Raw genomic sequence first — 19,187 nt, 5'->3', positions numbered from 1 at the left:
TGCCCATATAGGACAAGTGTTTAAGGCCTTGGATCCTCTTTGTGAGGTACTTTTGCGGCCACTCCAGTTGTTGCAGGTGTCTAGTGAAGTACATGCCAAATGGGGCATTGTACTCAATGTTTGGCCTAATGAGGGAAGAGTAGAGGGATACAATGACCTCTTCCTTCCTGGATGCAAAACCCTTAGTAATGAGATGTGCCACATAGAAGGACTTTCTGACCACAGTGGCATTGTGGTGGTCAAAACAGATGTTGCTATAAACCTGTGTTCTCATATAATGCATTCTGTGTTCACTGGACTACCATAGATGTGGTAGTTCATGGGAACTGTGTTTTTTTCAAAGGGAATGACGACACATTTTTTTGGCATTGAGCTTAAGGCCATGGTTCTGACACCAGTCGTTGGTCTCAGTGAGGCCTTTCTGTAGGATGTCAACATCACTTGGGGAGTTATAATGGCTCCCAACTTGCAATCGTCTGCAAACCTTGTCAGCCAGAGTCCCTTTGTGTTGGACTGGATGTCTGAGAAGTAGATACCAAACAGGACAGGACCCAGGATCAATCTCTGTGGGACTCCACGCGTGACTGTTTGGCAGTCTAACTTGGAGTCAGCTACTTTCACACTGTCGGTTCTATCTGTGAGCCAGTTTGCAACCCACCTACTGATATAGGGGTTGATACCTAGGTTAGTGAGTTTTTCTATGATTCCTGAGTGGAGAATGGTATCAAAGGCCTTGGTCAGATCAGGGTAGGCTGTATGAACCACCTTGCCTTCATCCACAGGTCTGGTGACTGACTCAAAGAAGTCGACCAAGTTGAGCAGGCATGATCTACTCTTCACAAAACCAAACTGTGTGGGATCCAGAGTTTGGAGATTCCCTATATCCTTGTTTATTAAGTCCATGATGATGCGCTCCATAGCTTTGCATATCAGACTCGTCAGGCTAATGGGATGATAATTCCCAGGCTCTGTTGTCACTCCTCCTTTGTGGAGAGAGATGACTATAGCAGTGCGCCATTCAGTAGGGACAAAGCCTGAGGTGAGGCTGTGATTGAACAGGGCACACAGGTGAGGTGCCAGTTCGCTCTGTAGTTCATGTAGAACACAGCCAGGGATATTGTCAGGTCCCATGGAAGCTGTATTCTTGGCCTTGGACAGTGCTGTTTTAACCTGTGCAGCAGTAATACTGGGTGCCTGGCAATCTACTGGTATTGTGAATGGTCCTTTGGGGGGGGGGTTGACACTGAATCTGTCGACCAATATACTGGCAATATTTGTTGGCTCGGTATAGGAGGTACCATTGTGCAGCAGCTCAGAGCAAATCTGTGTATTGCCGTGGAGGTTCTTTACATAACTATAGAAAGCCTTGTGGTTGTCTTTACTGTCTGCTGCATTTCTGTTTTCATAGCTAGCTTTAGAGGATTTGATGAGGGATCTCAACTTTTTGTTTAGGCTGATAAGGGAGTTTTTCCAGTCTTGGGACTTCACCTTATTCCGCATCAGTTTCTTCCTCCTGTTGTAGAGTTTGTTTATGGCAGGGGACCACCAGATTGACTTCCTGTTTTTGGAGGAGAGTGTCTTGGTTCTATTGGGTATGGCGAGATCCATGCATTTGTGTACATGTTCGTACAGTGCATTGGTGTATGATTCAGCGGTCATGCAACTATTCTCCATTTGCATGGATGCCGTGAAGTTAGCCATCTCTGTTCTTAGGCGCCCAAAGTTAGCTTTGGAGAAGTTTTTCATGGTGGTAACCTTTGCGGGGGTGGGGTGGGAGGTATGTGGATTTCCAAGGTGATTAGTTTGTGGTCGGATCTAACCAGGAAGGAGTTGACTACTGGTGTAGAGCAACAGTCGCCCATGTTAGTAATGACCAGGTTAAGTATGTTGTTACCACTAGTGGGGGTAAGAACGAGTTGGGCCAGGGCATTGGAATTAATGAATTCTAGGAAATGTTGGGCAAGTGTATTGGTACACGAGTAGTTTTCCCAGTTAATGGAGGAGTAGTTGAAGTTGCCCAATATGAGTGTGTTAGGTTGGATCCTAATATTCTCCAGGGTGCTTAGGAACGTGGAGTGAGTGTCTTGGGACATGGTTGGGGACCTATTACAGGGTAAGACCTGAATCGCTGTCTTACCCAATGTTAGCTGCACCTGAAGTATCTCTGATGCATTATGCGAGGCAAACATGGCATTTGACAATGTTGCAACGCTACACTGAACATAATGCTAGTGACCCGGCTGAGTCAGATGCTCTGATGACCTACATTAGCAAATTACGTGCATAGGTGGCTAAAACGCCCGAATGAAATGCAGTGCAGAAGAAACTGATTACTTTGCTTATCAACAATACATTGCAGTACACACATGTAAAAATATTATAGCTTGATAACACCTAACACACAGATTCAGTGTCAAGTGGAATAAAGTAACAAGTGCAAGATTTTCTGTTGACTGACTGATTACCTTTCTTATCAGTAATACATTACAGTATTATACGTGTAAAAATATTATAGCATCAATTTACAGCATCCAGTTTGTTGACAATTTTGGACCACTCCACCTATCCACATTGGCCCTACCCTCTTACCCTCTGTGTGGACATCATAAATGAATATCTGCATTGACCTACTATACCTGTTATAGTGCAGCATCATACCAGTGAACTCTGTAGGTAAATTCTTGTGTGTGGCAAGACAGCCTCTGGGTAGAGTGGACAATGGATATAATGGACTATTTTGTCAGGTCCCTTGAAGACCGTTATAACAAGATTCTGCTGTAGAAGGTATGATGTACAAAGACAGAAACACATCTGAAAAGCTTCAGAATCCCTAGATTAGACAAGAACAGGTAAGAGAACATGGACGACATGCAAAATAAAATTGAACAAATTTAAAAAAAAAAAAAGAGAGAAGAGACGACTTGATGTGTACATTCCCTAGCTAAAAGGAGGAAACAGTTTAGCAGTCAAGAGAAGAGAAAGGTTAGAAAATGACTAACAATGTAATGAATGACTAAATAAAGAATGTGTGCATGTACTGCAGCCCCAGTGCAATGGAGTCACTTAAAACCAGCACACACCACTACTGCAACTAAATTCAGGTGCAGAACTCAAGAAACAGACACCCAAACACAGAGCCATCTCAAAAAGGGAATTAAAGAGTCCTTGGACACTACTTGCACATTTAGTGTTTCTAAGTCACTAGAAAAAAGGCTGAACAATGAATTAATTAGAACTTGAAAATTAAGAATAACATTCAGAACATGTAACTTTAGAAACGAATGCATATACGTACATTACACTGAGCTTGTTCACTAGAAGGCATGTGCACAGGTTTTTGCTATGTAATTAGTATAAACAACTCTGTTATTGCTCACATTTCTGTATTTTTTGTTTGTGAGATGTTTGGAATTTAACCTGGGTTGAGCCTAACATTAGGCAGCACTGATAAGTGCTCTATCCCACTAAACAAATATAAATAAAAATAAAATAACATTTTCTGATGGGGCACTAGTTTTTCCTACCATCCTAAAGGCATTACCGGCTTTGCTCAAAAGGTAGAACTAGTTTCCTTTGTCAGCAGTGGCTAAAATGAAGTCTACAAATGACACGGTTTCTGGAGGGCTCATATTTTAAATTATCTGAAGAATGTGCAGGTGTGTATATGTTTGGGGGGGCTGCACCACCAGCCTGTCAACAAAAACTAAAGATAAAACCCTGAACAGGTTAAATAAATAAATAAATAAAACAAAACTAACAGGCATTAAAAATGTTGTCACTTCATTCATCTCATTAATATTCTGGGGTTAGAAGGCTTTCACTAAAAACATAATTAATTGCGGCCATGCCAACAGTAAACAAGCAATTTCAAATTAAACTGAAATGACGGGTGCTTCATTTATAAATATGAACACATTTTCATGGCAGATAAACGAAGTCTTCATGCAGAGTGAAAGACAGCAAAGTTTAGGGGTGAAGTGATGGGGACATTAATCTTCACCTGTTTGTGTCACAGTGCCACTCATTTCCAAAATATTTGACTCAATTCGTTGCAGATGTTTCTTGTCCTCTCTGTTGCCCATAATCAAGGGGACGATGTATTTCTACAAGAAAAAAAGTTAAGAAAAGGCACATGTAAATGACCAAGAATATTCTTATTACTGTAAACTGTGGCACTCAGAGTGATTAATTAAGAAGTGCTAGTCACAGCACCTTGATCATTTTACAGGCCTGTCTGATAAACAACACATATCACTACTTATCTCAATAGTAATCAGCATTTCATTAACAGTTAAGAATGCAAATCACGTTACTAGAAAAAAGGGCAATATTTACCACATTTCATATCTTCCGTGTAGTTTTTGGTAAAAGGTCACACTGCTTCATCAAAAATTTCATAACATGGACATATTTTCAAATCTGAATCATTCTGACAGCTACTTGAAAATGAGGGCTTTCCCTTTTGCATAGCTAATTTTTCTCACACTTCACCGAGAAAGACCAATTAGCAAAATATGGGCTGATTTGAATAAATCTTCAGAGCAGTCAAAGCCTAAATGAATTTGAAGACTGAAATTGCTGATATATAGGTACTCACAGCAGTAACAATTAATGACTTTTTCAGACTAGGAGGAGAATGAACAGTGCCTCAATATATCTATGTCTCAACTAGACTGCACAAGCAAAACGTTTACAAGAAAAACATACAGCGGGAGTGCAAAAAAGAAAACTCTAGCGAATCCAGAAACCACTACAGAAATTACAATGTAACCTACAAAGATAATAAATAATCTGTGAACAAACCCAAACGTTTAAGACACAAGTGAGGATCCCACTACCTATATTTGCATGTCTGCAGAACTATTCATTCACTTAAACAGGTTAGGGCCCCTTGGCTTACCCATGAAAAATATTACTGCACTTAAGCTGGCCTTAAAATAAATGCTACCAAAATAAGAACTACAATGTAATATCACCAGCCAAAAGAATAAGGTAAGAACTCACAGATTGTAAAATTATGTCAATCAGCTAGTAAATCTGCAGAATAGTAACACTGGTGCATCTGCTGCCAAGACCCAGACAAGCGGAATAACTTGGGGAAACTAGTGTCCACTTGAGCAAAGTAAAAAGGACGAAGAATTTCCATTCTTCCAGAACAGGGAGTTCATTCCACAGCAGTGGGACCATATGAGTCTCCAAAGTTAATGATAATTTAGGCTGATGTACTCATTCCGCTATGGCAAAACTGTTAACGTAAATAAAGATGCCGCTCAGATGTCTCAGAAATCAAGGTTAGGTCAGGTTTACAGCAGAAAGCCTATAGCAAAAGCACTAAAACTGGTAATGAACAATGTCTTCTCTTCCACTCCCTTACATCACGGAATTTGTGTGAGACTGAGCCATTATGGTGAAAACGGCGATGGACTTTAGATGATGATGACGATAATTTTTCTTTCTTTTCACTTTGTTGACTGCAGCTGTCCCATTATGCCAATTACCTCTTTTCAAGCAACCTTTGAGGCAGTATTTATACTGACCATGGACAATTTGGCCAGGTTTTGTTTTTTTCTAGATACCGTTTCTTCTCTCCCCCCCCCCCCCTAAATATGGCCAGGACACTGGGGAAGTTCCCCTACACTTTTTTATAAGTGCAGTGAGATCTTTTAGATCCACCTCAGCCACCAAAAATAGTGTCAGAAAATGATATGGTGGAAGTAGTGTCCAAAACACTTGTTTGTTTACTACATAAGTCCACTGGACACAACTGTCCATTTCATAGAGCAGCCCAAGAGTACTATCTGGTAAAGTGACAGTAGGTAAGTAGACATTGAAAGAATCAAACTTAGAACTATGGGATGAAACTCATTAACAATCATAGACTTAACCCTCTGCGGATTCCTGTGTTAGATGCTGGAACTTTTCAACAGTTTTAGTAAAACAGATGAGCTCCAAATAATCTGCATACTGTCCTATAGAGGCATTTGTGCTTGGTTTGTGTAGGTCATTAATGAAAATATTAAATTAGAGTGGTCTTAGGACAGAGCCTTGTGGAACCTTTACAGATATAGGAAGGAAGGAGACATCAGTAGTTCATATGACTGGCTGGTATCTGTCAGACAAGTAACTGCAGAACCATGACAGAAGGACTAGCTAGTCTAAGGAAGAAGGCTCTGTTAAGAAGTTTAGGATGTGACACTGTATCAAAGGCTTTGGACAAATCAAATTATATTGCTGATACTAGTTTTCCAGTGTTATCATACTGGTTAATGTGAGTACAGAAATTGAAGAGTGCAGCATTAGTACTGTGATGTGGGCAGAAACTGTGGTGTTGGGTACAGTAAATTATTTTTCGGACTAGATTTTATTATTTAGTGATGGATGCATTTCACTTGAATTCTGGCTGGAGGGAGAGGATAGCAATGGGGCAATAGTTGGAGAAGTCTATAGACTGCCCACCTTTGTGAAGTGGTAAAACATAGGATTTCTTCCACAGCAGAGGAACACGGCTGTCTCTGATGGAGCAACTGGTTAGAATTCTTACTGGGTAGGCTACTGCATCGGCTGTGGGTTTAATATATTCAGCAGGAAGTTTATCTGGGGCAAGCGTGGTAATAGCGTTAAGTTTGAGGAGAAGTTTTTTGATGAAGGATCTTTGCAAATGTTTGAGTGGTACTTTACTTGGTTATTTAATACACTCTTGTAGAGGTACAGAAGAAGTTGTGGTGGCTTTTAAGAGTGAGGCAACTGCCTGAATGAAGAAGTACTGAACTGGCTAGCTACACATTCTGTGAAGTTGGTTGGATTATATACCCAGGGTGAATTAATTAGTTTATTGATTATCAGAACATTTTAGGGTTAGTATGACCTGTATTTTGTCAATTGTTGAAGTAAGATCTTTTATCTGTTTTGATCTTATTTTTGGCTTGATTTCTAAGCTATCTATATATCTGGAGAATGAAGTCATTTTTGTTTTGTTTCCTGTGACTCTAGTTTTTGTCTCTATTTGTCATTAGTAGCTTTGTTTGTTATGTTAATCAAGGAACTGTGTTGAATTTAACTCTCTTATTTCTAACAGGATTGTGGTTGTTGAGTATATGTAGGAAAAGTTCTACTGAAGAAGGATAATTCATCTAGTAGAAGTTGTTTCAGTAGTTGCCAATTGATTGATTTTAAGGTACTGCTAAAGGTATCTATCAAAGTTATTTGTGTTGTGAGACTGATATTTTAGGTGATGGACACTTCCTTACAATAAACGTGGGTAGGTGATCACTTGGTTTGTCTGGTAGGGAGCCGGTGAAGTAATTTTTCTGCAAAATTTGTGAGGAGCTAGTCCAGGGTGTTTTGTCCATTGATGTATTTGTTGTATCTTGTTGTGGTATCTATAAATTGAGTAAATCCATAGAGGTTAATATTTTTGTTGGAGGATATATTTTTTACTGTTAGTCAATCAATATTAAAATCTCCCATTATAATGGTTTCTTGACAGGTAGATGAAGAAATCCACGAGGGAAGTTCCTTGGTTGTATCAATGTTATTGCTGTGGGGGGGGGGTGTATATGCCTCTAAGAGTTAATGCTTTTACGGTGGTTTATTTTCAGAGTAACCATCAAGATTTAAACCGTTCCTATAGTTAGAGGGTAGCGGAATGAAGTGAGAAATTGAGAATTCATTTAAACATGATGGCAACTCCACCTGTTTTATTTTTCTTAAGAACTTGGGATTTCTATATAAAATGTTAAGTCGGTAAAAAGTTAGATGAATATATGAAACTGCATGATATTAAAATTTTGTACTTAACATGAGAACCTTGACTCATTTGCTATATTACCAAATGTTTAAAATGTTGATGCTTTGAAATGTAAAGTCGTTACTTATATTAAAAATGAAGGAAGCAGCTTGAAAAATTTAAGGGACAAGAAGAATCCTAGTTCTATCTGGTTTTACGATAGGTGGTAGTTAATGATTAGCCCAGTTTGTTTGCCAAGCATGTCCTTGCTCTAAGCCAACCATATAGTGAAAAGCTGAAAATATTATTATAGATGTATTACTCTCAGAAAGAACTGATACTCTTTCTTCTGTTCATTTTCACAACCAGGCTATACTACACAACATTTAACAGAGTTTGAAACACATATATATACTTCACAGATTAAAGAGGCAAGCTAACTGACCCTGCAAAGACAAAATGAGAGCCTGAAACAATGTATGCCACACAGTTTTCATAACCATGGCTCAGATGAAACCAACCAACTTCTTCATGTTCCTTATTTTTTTTAGCATACTATCCAAGACTTAACATCTTGATGGGATAACCCCTCAGTGGTTCATTCAACTGCTATTTTAAAGTAAAACAGTTCAGGCAGTGATGGCATTTGAACCTGGCACCTCATCAATTCATGTCTCAGAAACTCATTATAAAGCAGTACTGTTCATTCAGTGATTCATGTATATCATTTGTGAAATACAACAGCCCGCACAGAATGGCAGCTACTGTACAGCTTGTGTACAAACACTGCCTCCCTTCTTGTTGCAAGCAGTGAATCATGAATAACTCAAAATACACGCAGTTCAGATTTTGCTGATCTACTGACACCAGAATGCAAAACACAGAGACTTTTAGCAAATTAAAAGATATGCTGTAAAAGGCACTGCTGCCCCTAGCATTACAAACAGTGCTGATTATATAAGAAATAACTTCACACTAGTATTCTGCATGAAAAAAAAAATACATTGCAAGCCAAAACCCCACATTACATGTGATAATGTCACTTTTTAGAAAAGTGCATTTGCAAAATACATGCATCAGGTAACAAAGTAGTTTAGTCAGATGAAAATCACTTTTCAGAATACCAAAATGTGTGAATATATACTTCACAGATGAGAGAGGTAAGTAAAATGCATACATTCTCGCTTCCTGAATAGAGGGTTCAGTTACACATTCAAACGTAAGAGAACAACTGCACTATTTTCAAGTGAGCAGACATAACATCAGCCAGGTAAACACAATTGTGAAGACTAAAAGAAGACCGTATTACTGAGACATCTATGGTAATGTAAAGCTCGACCAACACCTGCGCCAATCCTTATTTCACAACATAATAAAAGAAAACATCAAATTAAACAGCATAACACACTTTTTATTCATTTCGGTGGTCCTGCTGCCAAAGTAAACAAATGCCTGAGCAGATTAACGCATGCACTGGCTTACTGTAATCTTGGGCATAACAAATATAGTAAAGCTTTCTTTTATGAAATGGTGGAACACTATCACCACACCTGTTTTTACAAAACTGAAACAGCTTGTAGAGTAAACCCTTAAGATGAACCGCTATATGGGAATGTTAAGGACAGTTATAATAACTGGCAAATACAGTATGGATATCCCTGCCATGCTGGCAGATGGGCAGACAAAACAGACCCCTTAGCCTTTTTCTGCACATCAAAATTTTTTTCCCAACAGCTTCCAAAGAATCCACAGGAAGTAGCTGATATAACACTACTATAAATAATTCCTGCAGTAAATTTTAAGAAAGAAAACAATGCAAATTATTACACATCAATTTCAAATACTTTGAAGTCATGAACAGTAGAAGAATATGTGTAATGTGGAGGAGTGCAGAGACAGTCTAACAAAACATTTCTTCACAGCTAGGCTTGTAAGGGCTCTTAAAGCCTATTAATCTCATTTGAACCTATGTTATCACATACACAAGACAGGCTGTTCAAAACAGAAAAAACATTAAAGTGCATGTATGGCACAAGGTACGGGATACACACACAAGAACACAAAATAATGGAGCAGTTTTGAACTGGCACATGAGAATATATTACATATCAAACCAACAAATAAGAATCGATATTTATGTGACACGCAGAGGGAAGCTCAGCAGGTAAAGACAAACCCAAAATGTATATGACAGGCACAAAAGAGCTCAATATTAATAGGAAAGGCAAGGGAAAACCCACTGTTCAGGGTGAAAACCACAGCAAATCTGAGTATATGAAAGGTGTAAGGAAGCCCGGTATTTACAAGACCAGTAGACATTTTCATTAGAATAAAAGGGGATCCTGAAAACAAAAAGACACTGGAACGCACATGTGATGCAATACCTTTTATTGGACCAACCCTAAATTCAGGCTCAAACAGGAAATGCAGTTCTTGGAGGAATTAAGACTTGAAGAAACACAACCAAATAAACCAAAACTTTATAGTATTCCACAAACTGAAGGCCAATTCCACTGTAGTGCTAAGATAATTTACTGTAAAATATACAATCAAAATTCGATTTTCTTCCACAAAAATCAGTCTTCTCTAGCACCTCGGCCACACTCACCTTTAACAGATTATACTTGATCTATTCATAGTTATTTAGTACAAAGCATCTGTCTTTGTGGTATGGTTTCAGTGAACAGATTAAAATTTAAAGCCTAACAAGCAGTTCAACTGACTACCCAACAACTGAAATGCAAGTTAACACAAGACAGCAAAACGAAGGGCAACAACATGTGATCTAGCCACATAGGACTCTAGCATCTTATACCACCATGAGCAGAAAAGCTCAAGAGTGACTTTTACTGAAACTGATGGAATACTAAATGTAGACTCGGTCTAATGAATCTGGCAAACCTCTTTGAAAAGGTAACACAAGCTGCTGGCAGAGGTCATACTGTAAACATGACCTACCTTAATGTAAACAAGTCATTTGGCATCATCCCCATGCTAGCATAATTAATAAATGAAATGTGTTACAAACATCTCTTTGTGGTAAGATGGACAGCAATCTGTCTAAAAGACAGAATCTACATGATGCGGGTAGCAGGGGCTGCTCCAGAAAACATGACGACAACCAGTGGCGTCCTGCAGGGCTCAGTATTGGGATAGCTTTTGTTAAGTTTTCACTTCTATGACCTACAGACTAACAAGACCTATGGTTAACTACGTCTCCTGATTACTGCAAATTGGGAGTCATTGTCAAATCCTGCTCTCATACAGAAAAGCTCCAGCAGGAACTTACACTTATAAATACCTGGTGTACTGAAAATGGGCTTAAATTAAATGTTAAAAACTGGAAAATTGTTACATTTGGCAGACAGTCCATCTCCCCAGCTTATAGCAATGGCAATGCTCCACTTCAAAATGAAAATGTACTTAGAAACCTGGGTTAATAATTTCAACTCCTCTGATTACCACATAGCAATGTTTATTAGAAAATCCTCCTTGGCGCAACTGATCACCAAGAGATCAAGATCTAAAGATGTCACTGTCCCTTTGCATTCAGTAAAGATCAAACCAATTACAGAATACAATGCCCCCTCTGGCCTGTACCTCATAACAGATATCAAACTACAGGGGGTCCTAACAAATGGGATCAAAGGTTTACAATCATTAAGCTACCATAAAAGCCTAGAAGTACTGTCCCTCTTTTATGTGTCTAACAGGCTTTTTAGAGAGACCTATGTCTTGCCTTCTGAGAAGCAGGGTTCTACTTTCACAAATCAAACAGTCCCCACAAGGGATCTAAACTTGCTTCGGCAGATCAATAAAGCAAGGTGGAGAGATATGTTCATCACTCAGCATCTCCCTCACCTCTGGAACAGACTCCCTCTACAGATAAATCAGTTTGATACACTATTGTCCTTCAAAAGGGACCTGGATCATTGGATGGACATTCATAAATTTACCCTGGGCTTGACTGGCTTGAACCTCCTTACCAGGGAAGGTACAGTCTAGGGTAGGCTTCAGAGTGAATAGCATGATTCCAGTGATCTGAGAATATAGTTTGCCTTCCTTGATAAACTCTGCTAGAATGCAAGAGGGTGGAATCACTGTGTCTGCTTGACCTTTTAAAATAGCTAGAGCATCTGAAATATTTATTGGCTAACTAGCAACACAATGACAGAGGAAGAAATTTAGACATAAAATACTATGAGAGAGAGAAATAGATCAGTGAAGTATAACAACTGCTCTGGGGCCCAACAGGATTCAAATAATAACAGTCACAGAATAAGCTTTACACTGTTGTTTGTGTAGACAGGCTTCAGCTCTATGGCTTTGCAAAAACATACACAGTTAATATGCCATTTAATTCTAGGATTGGGTGGGAAGTGTGTGTGTTCTGATAAGAGATCAGGTTCAGCTGATAAAATATTACAGAAAAACATATATAAATCGGTACAAAAAGTAATAAAAACAGATTTTGATGGACCGGTCGGAAACACAAAGACAAAGAATGGAAGCTAAATACAATAAAATATACATTTACTATGGCTCAAGCTGGTGCATCGGTATGAAATGTAAATGTGCTTTTTGATATGAATCAAGAAGACAAGGTACTGACCTATATTTACAATAGTAATCCACAAGAGATACTACTATAGGAAACATTTCTGAATCATAGGTAACATGAAACGTTTGTAAAAAGAATGGGGAAGGAGAGTTTCTTTACAGAAATAGGAGAGAAATTAGGGAGTCTTAATATTGACTAAAAGGGTATACAAATAAAGACTGAGAAACAAATGAAGGACATGGCAACAGGTTGCTGACAGGAGAAAGAATTACACTGGCTGCATTACATATTTCACAGAAAGCACAGTGGAACAAGGAATAAACAATATTATACCATGATCCCCCCAAAACGTACACGCTGATTGGCCAGTGTGCCCGTTGTAAATCGAGTTATACTAATGGAAAAAGGTCCAGTCGCCCGGACTTTTTTCCATTAGTATAACTCGTTTTTTTAAAACACTGTCTCGCTATGTTAAATGGGTTTAACATAGCGAGACAGTATACAAAAGCAACGGACATCTCCGTTGCTTATTTTAAAGCTGTCTCGCTATGTTAAACCCATTTAACATAACAGTGTTTAAAAGCAATGGAGAAAGCAAGATCTCCGTTGCTTTTTTTTTAGTGTTTCGCTATGTTAAATGAGTTTAACATAGCGACACAGTTTTAAAATAAGCAACGGAGATGTCCGTTGCTTATTTTAAAACTGTCTCGCTATGTTAAACTCATTTAACATAGCGAGACACTAAAAAGCAACGGAGATCTTGCTTTCTCATTGCTTTTGCTCACTCTAATGTACTGCGCAGGCGCCGCAGTACATCAGAACTGCCGGATGCCAGACATCTGCGGAAGGGCAGTAAACAGGCATTATACTATGCCATTATTTAAGAAAAGTTATAGTTTCTTTTCTTAAATAATGTCATGGTATAATAGCAATAACCCACTTCTGGGTGTGGGTAATGCTAAATTTACCCACGGTTGGCTTTGTTTGGTCCCGAGGGCGAACAAACCACGCCAACCGTGGGTAAATTTAGCATTACCCACACCCAGGCGTGGGTTATTGCTATATTATGGGATATGGAAACATATGAAGCCTGTCATTAAAGACATTCAGTAGTAGCTGGAGACTGGAACACTACAGGAAATAAGGAAGGTGTCTCTGGAGGGCCAATGTATCACGAAAGAAGATATTTAGACAAATATTTGCAAGTATTTGGGCCTACTGATGTATCAAAATTAAAAAGAATGAAGAGAAATACATACATTTTCAGTGAAAAATGCTTCCTGGGCAAGATTAGACTGATACTGCATATCGAAAGATTACTGTAACAAGGTTTGAACCATGAAAACACATCTGGTGATAGTGTCAGTAAGCACGTAAACGTACATTTGGTAAACACTGGAATTTTCCAGTATTCCTTCTGAAAAGGAAGCTGTTCAATTAATGGACAGATGAAACTAACTGAAATGTTATTATATTAGAACCTAAGCAGTAAAGCTCATGCAAAGAAATTGTATAATTGAAAACTGCAGATTAGAAATGTGGGAACAATGAAAGCAAATAAGATATGGAGTAATGTAAGTATGTACGAGGCTTAGAAATGTAAAGGATTTACAGACGCACAAAAAAGAATAAGTGGAATGAAGAACAGATGAAATAAGCTAAAATGCCTAAGCAAGAGTATCTAGAAAACATAAATTTATTTATTTATTGACATTTGTTTACCTGGAAAGTCCGATTGGGTCAGAAACCCATTCTCAGAGGAAGCCGGGGGAGAAAAGCACCACATAAAGTACAGACATAATTACAATTTACAGACTGTGCATACACAAATATAGTACAATACAGTTTAAATTTGGTATAATAATATATACAGTTATGGACTTTGCGCAGCTTAATATATGGCTTGGATATCCGTTTTACATTCTGAAATTCTAGACAATTTTAGAGAGTAAAATTAAATGAGTAAAAGTTTGTTAGATTGTTATAGATTGTAAAAGGTAACGAGTTATTAGGAGTTGATAGCAGGACAGTAAGTGTAGGACAGTTAAGGATAGTGGTTTAAGGACAGAAGGTAATGTGAGGGTTTGTAAAGTCGTAAAAGTAGATACTTTTGGGAAAATGGAGATAGATAATCTGTAAAAAAAATACAGGCTAAGGAGGAGGATATAGACTTGGAAGAAAAGAAGAAATTAAGTAAGTTTGGGGAAAGATGAGAGGTAAGTAAGCTGAAGGACGGACAGTAGGAAGTTCAAAGGTTCATAGGTGTGTACTAGGCTAATTGCCCTGGAGCCTTTACAAGCCTAGTCCATAAAAATGCCCTGGCACCATGCCGCCCGATGTTAGTTCCCAGTGTCTCTATCAAATAGAGCCACTGGAGTGATCCCCGGAATGAACTTTCTATTTCCCATCCACTCATCAAGATTTCTCTTGAATAGGGTCAGTGAGGTGATCTGCTTGACATGTATGGGAAGTCTACTCCAGAGCATGGGCAGTCTCTGGGTTAGGAATCTGTCCCTCCAGCATGTTCTGTTGATTGTGGTAATGAGGTTGAGATCTCTGGAGCGTGTGGTGCGGAGGGATTGGGATTTCTTTAGATGTAGTATTTCTAACAGAGCTGGGTCAGACATGGCTTTGTAAGTCAAGCAGAGATCACCTCTTAGTAGACGATATGAGACAGAGAATAGCTGGAGTTTTTGGAGTCTGTCCATGTAGGACATGTGTTTAAGGCCTAGGATCCTCTTTGTGAGGTACTTTTGTGGCCTTTCCATCTGTTGCATGTGTCTAGTGAGGTACATGCCAAATGGGACATTACGATGATTGGCCTAATGAGGGAAGAGTAGAGAGAGAAGATGACCTCTTTCTTCCTGGATGCAAAACCCTTGGTAATGAGATGTGCCACATAGAAGGACTTTCCGACCACAGTGGCAATGTGGTGGTGGCAGGAGAGGATGCTGTCCCCAGATCTCATATAGCACCTTCAGTGTTCAGTGGGCTCCCATCGATGTGGCAATTAGTGGCAACTGAGTTTTTCCCAAAGGGGGACGATGACGCATTTTTTGTTATTAAGCTTAAGGCCATGGTTTCTACACCTGTCATTGGTCTCAGTGAGGCCTTTCTGTAGGATGTCTACATCACTTGCGGAGTTAATAATGGCTCCCAGCTTGCAGTCATCTGCGAACATGTTCAGACAGAGTCCCTCCATGTTGGCATGAACTTCTGAGAAGTAGATGCCAAACAGGAGAGGACCCAGGACCGATCCCTGTGGGACTCCACTCATGACTGGTTGGCAGTCTGACCTGGAGTCCACTACTTTCACACTGTGGGTTCTATCTGTGAGCCAATTTGCAACCCACCTAGTGATATATAGAGGTTGATGCCTAGTATGGTAAGTTTATCAATAACTCCTGAGTGGGGAATGGTATCAAAGGCCTAGGCCAGATCAAGGTAGGCTGCATGAACTGCCTTGCCCTCATCCACAGCTCTGGTGATGGACTCAAAGAAGTCAACCAGGTTGAGCAGGCATGACCTACCTTTCACAAAACCAAATTGAGTGGGATCTAGAGTTTGGAGATTCCCTATATCCTTGTTACTTAGGTCCATGATGATGCCCTCCATAGCCTTACATATCAGACTCATCAGGCTAATGGGGCGATAATTCCCAGGGTTTGTAGTCTCTCCTCCTTTATGGAGAGGGATGACTGTAGCAGTGCACCATTTGGTAGGGACAAAGCCTGAGCTAAGGCTGTGATTGAACACAGATGTGGTGCCAGTTCACTTTGTACTTCATGCAGAACACATCCAGTTATATTGTCAGGTCCCATGGAAGCTGTATTCTTGGACTTGGACAATGCAGCTTTAACCTGTGCTGCAGTAACGCTTGGTGCCTGGCATTCCTCCGGTATTGTGATTGGACCTTTGGGGGGGGGGGGTAAAGTTGGCACTGAATCTGTCGGCCAGTAAGTTGGCAATATCTGACGGCTCAGTATAGGAGGTACCATTGTGCAGTACCTCAGAGCAAACCTGGGTATTGCCATGGAGATTCTTGATATAACTACAGAAGGCTTTGTGGTTGTTTTTAGTGTCTACTGCAATTCTGTCTTCATAGCTGGCTTTAGAGGTTTTGATGAGGATCTCAACTTTTTGTTGAGGCTAATAAGGGAGTTTTTCCAGTCTTGGGACTTCACCTTTTTCTGCAACAGTTTCTTCCTTCTATTGTAGAGTTTATTAATGGCAAGGGACCATCAGATTGGCTTCCGTTTTTTGGAGGAGAGCATTTTAGTTCTGTTGGTTATAGCTAGCTCCATGCATTTATGTAAGTGTTCATACAGTGCATTGGTGTACGATTTGGCAGTCATGCATCTATTTTCCATTGACATGGGTGCTGTGAAGTTGGCCACCTCTGTTTTTAGTTACCCAAAGTCAGCTTTGGAGAAGTTTTTCATGGTGGTTACCTTTGCGGTGTGTGTGGGTGAGATGTGGATTTCCATGGTGGTCGGATCTAACCAGGGAGGAAATGACTATTGGTGTAGAGCAACAGTTGCCCAAGTTAGTAATAACGAGGTAAAAGATGCCTCTTCCTCTAGTGGGAGTAATAATGAGCTGGTCCAAGGCATTGGAAGTGATGAATTCCAGGAAGTGTTGGGCCAGTTTATTGGTGCATGAGTAGTTTTCCCAGTTGATGGAGCGTAGCTGAAGTCACCTAGTATGAGAGTGTTGGATTGGACCCTAACAGTTTCCAGAGTACTTAGGAACTTGGAGTGAGAGTCCTGGGGCATGGTTGGGGATCTATAGCAGGCTACGACCTGAATTGCCATCTTACCCAATGTTAGTTGTACCTCAAGTATCTCAGATGTGTTATGCTGGGCTGGAGGTGTGCATATTCTTTATGAATATGGAGACACCACCACCTTTGAAGCTTCAGTCTATGTTCTGGGGCCAAAAGGTGTGGAATGAGTTACAGCCTGGTAGCGCAGGGGTGCTTTCTGCTGCTTTAAACCAGGTCTCCATTACAACACAAATGTCGATGTTCTCAAGTGCATATTGAGATTTAGACTTCTAGCATTGAGCAGCATGATCCTCATATTGCATTTATTTATAGCTGTTATGGTGGTAATTTGGTCTTTGGAACGTCGCCTAAAAAAGGCACTATAGGGAAAGAGCCTTAGCCAGTATCCAGAAACCCAGCGGTGACAGATGCAGGCCATCTCGGGCAAAGCATCAAGGTCTGTCAATCATATCATCCCAAGCAGACAGATCCTGGATCCCCTTAGAATGACACCAGAAACGTAGCCAATTGTTGAAGTCAATCATTTTCTGCTTGTACTGCGGTATCATTCTGGGCGACAGTAGGATGCTGCTCAGAGCTAGCGCCACATAATCCGAGAGCTCCTCCATGTCTCTTTTCATGTAGTCCAGGGAGGTGCATCTCACGTCATTCACACCCACATGGACAGTGATGGAGTCATACTTGTAATTGCTGTGGAGTGACCTGAGTCAGAATTTGGCACCTGATAGACAGCTGACGGTTACCTTCTCCTTATTCAACCTAGTGAGTGGGACATCAGTGTGCCTCTCTATCGAGTCACCTATGATTAGTGTATTGGGCAAGCTGTTTTGCCTTAGGGGCTTAGGTTGAGGAGCACACTGTGTAGGTGAGCTATGTGTCTTGTGGTTTGTGCTGTGTTGTGGTGGTTGACTGCGTTTCTGCCTTGGCGGTCTCTGCTGTTTTGGTAGATTAGTATTGAGCCCCTCCGTGAAGGTGGGTGTGTGGTTTGTGTTTTTATGTGAGAGCTGTGATGTTGGGTGTTCTGGAGGGCTACATGTTGCATGTGGTGTGATGCAGGTGTTGACCTTCTCTTGACCAGCTATTACAGTCTTGGCTTGAGAGTGCATGGCTTCCAGTTTGGATATATAAGTGCTGGGAGGTAAGAGGAGAGGGTTGTCTGTGTACATGAGGCAGTTCCTACACTGCCTCAGAATGCCCAAGTTCACCAGTTTAATAGTAGAAAGCACATAGTACTGACCTTTACACATGCAAGGATGGATGGTCATTATTACTAAGTACTGGAGCTATTTCCTTATCTAGTCCTTTTACAGGGAAAATGTCACTCAAGGTGTCTGAGTCTGTACAGAACACTGCCAATCACTTGAGGGGAAACTAATATGTACACCCTGAAAATTTAAGGATGAAGTATTGAGGCAGATATTCTGAACTTAGAAAGAAATCAAGCAGTACTTACTGAAAAATAAAGAATTAGCTTGTGAAGAATGATAAAAAGAGGGGAGTCACATGAATGGCTACTGCCCGTCTGCTACTAGTGCTGGTCATGCCACAGCTTCACTCTGCTGGGATATAATACTCCTTTGCTTCTTCTCTCACCAGAAGCAAAATGTTAGCACCAATCCAAGAAGAGAAGCAGGCCATGGCCTGCTTGGTGATCCACAGTCTTGTCCCAGATGATGCAAGGGTCTTCAGGCTTGTAGCCTTTTTCTGGTAGATGCCTCGAATAGCAGCCAGACCAATCAGGTACATTAAGCACAGGCACTCACTCTCCAACCAGAAAGAGTCAGGAATCAATCACCAGGATCAGAATATAAGCACAGATTCCAAGCTGTCACCCATAAAGCAGTTATTAAGCTTTCTGCTGATCAACAGTCTCCAAAAAATAATGTAACTGCACTCCTTCTCTTACCAGGAGAAAGCAGAAGCACTAATCCCCTCCAACTACCTATCCTTAATCCCACTAGGAGAGGAAAAAAAAAATCCATTTTTAATATTTTTTGCATTTATTACTTTTGATTGAAATATGTTTGATCTGTCTTATAACCAGAAATTGTACAATGTTAACCTCTGTAATCTTAATATAATCTATGTGTGGAACTTAATCTTTGTATAATCTG

General features: G+C 40.1%; 1 protein-coding gene across 2 annotated transcripts in view; it reads right to left on the bottom strand.

The window, feature by feature from the left end:
* PEX14 (peroxisomal biogenesis factor 14) overlaps positions 1-19,187 on the bottom strand; it is a 2,179,090-nt gene that overhangs the window by 318,143 nt on the left and 1,841,760 nt on the right. For both annotated transcript variants that reach the window (XM_044063151.1, XM_044063152.1), the window contains one exon: positions 4,001-4,103. In XM_044063151.1, coding sequence (XP_043919086.1) covers positions 4,001-4,103 — 103 coding nt within the window. The remainder of the gene's footprint in view (positions 1-4,000; positions 4,104-19,187) is intronic.

Source organism: Protopterus annectens, chromosome 2.part1 (assembly GCF_019279795.1).
Source record: "Protopterus annectens isolate FY-2018-M chromosome 2.part1, PAN1.0, whole genome shotgun sequence".
Lineage (NCBI taxonomy): Eukaryota > Metazoa > Chordata > Ceratodontiformes > Protopteridae > Protopterus > Protopterus annectens.
This window is presented reverse-complemented; position numbering and strand designations above follow the sequence as displayed.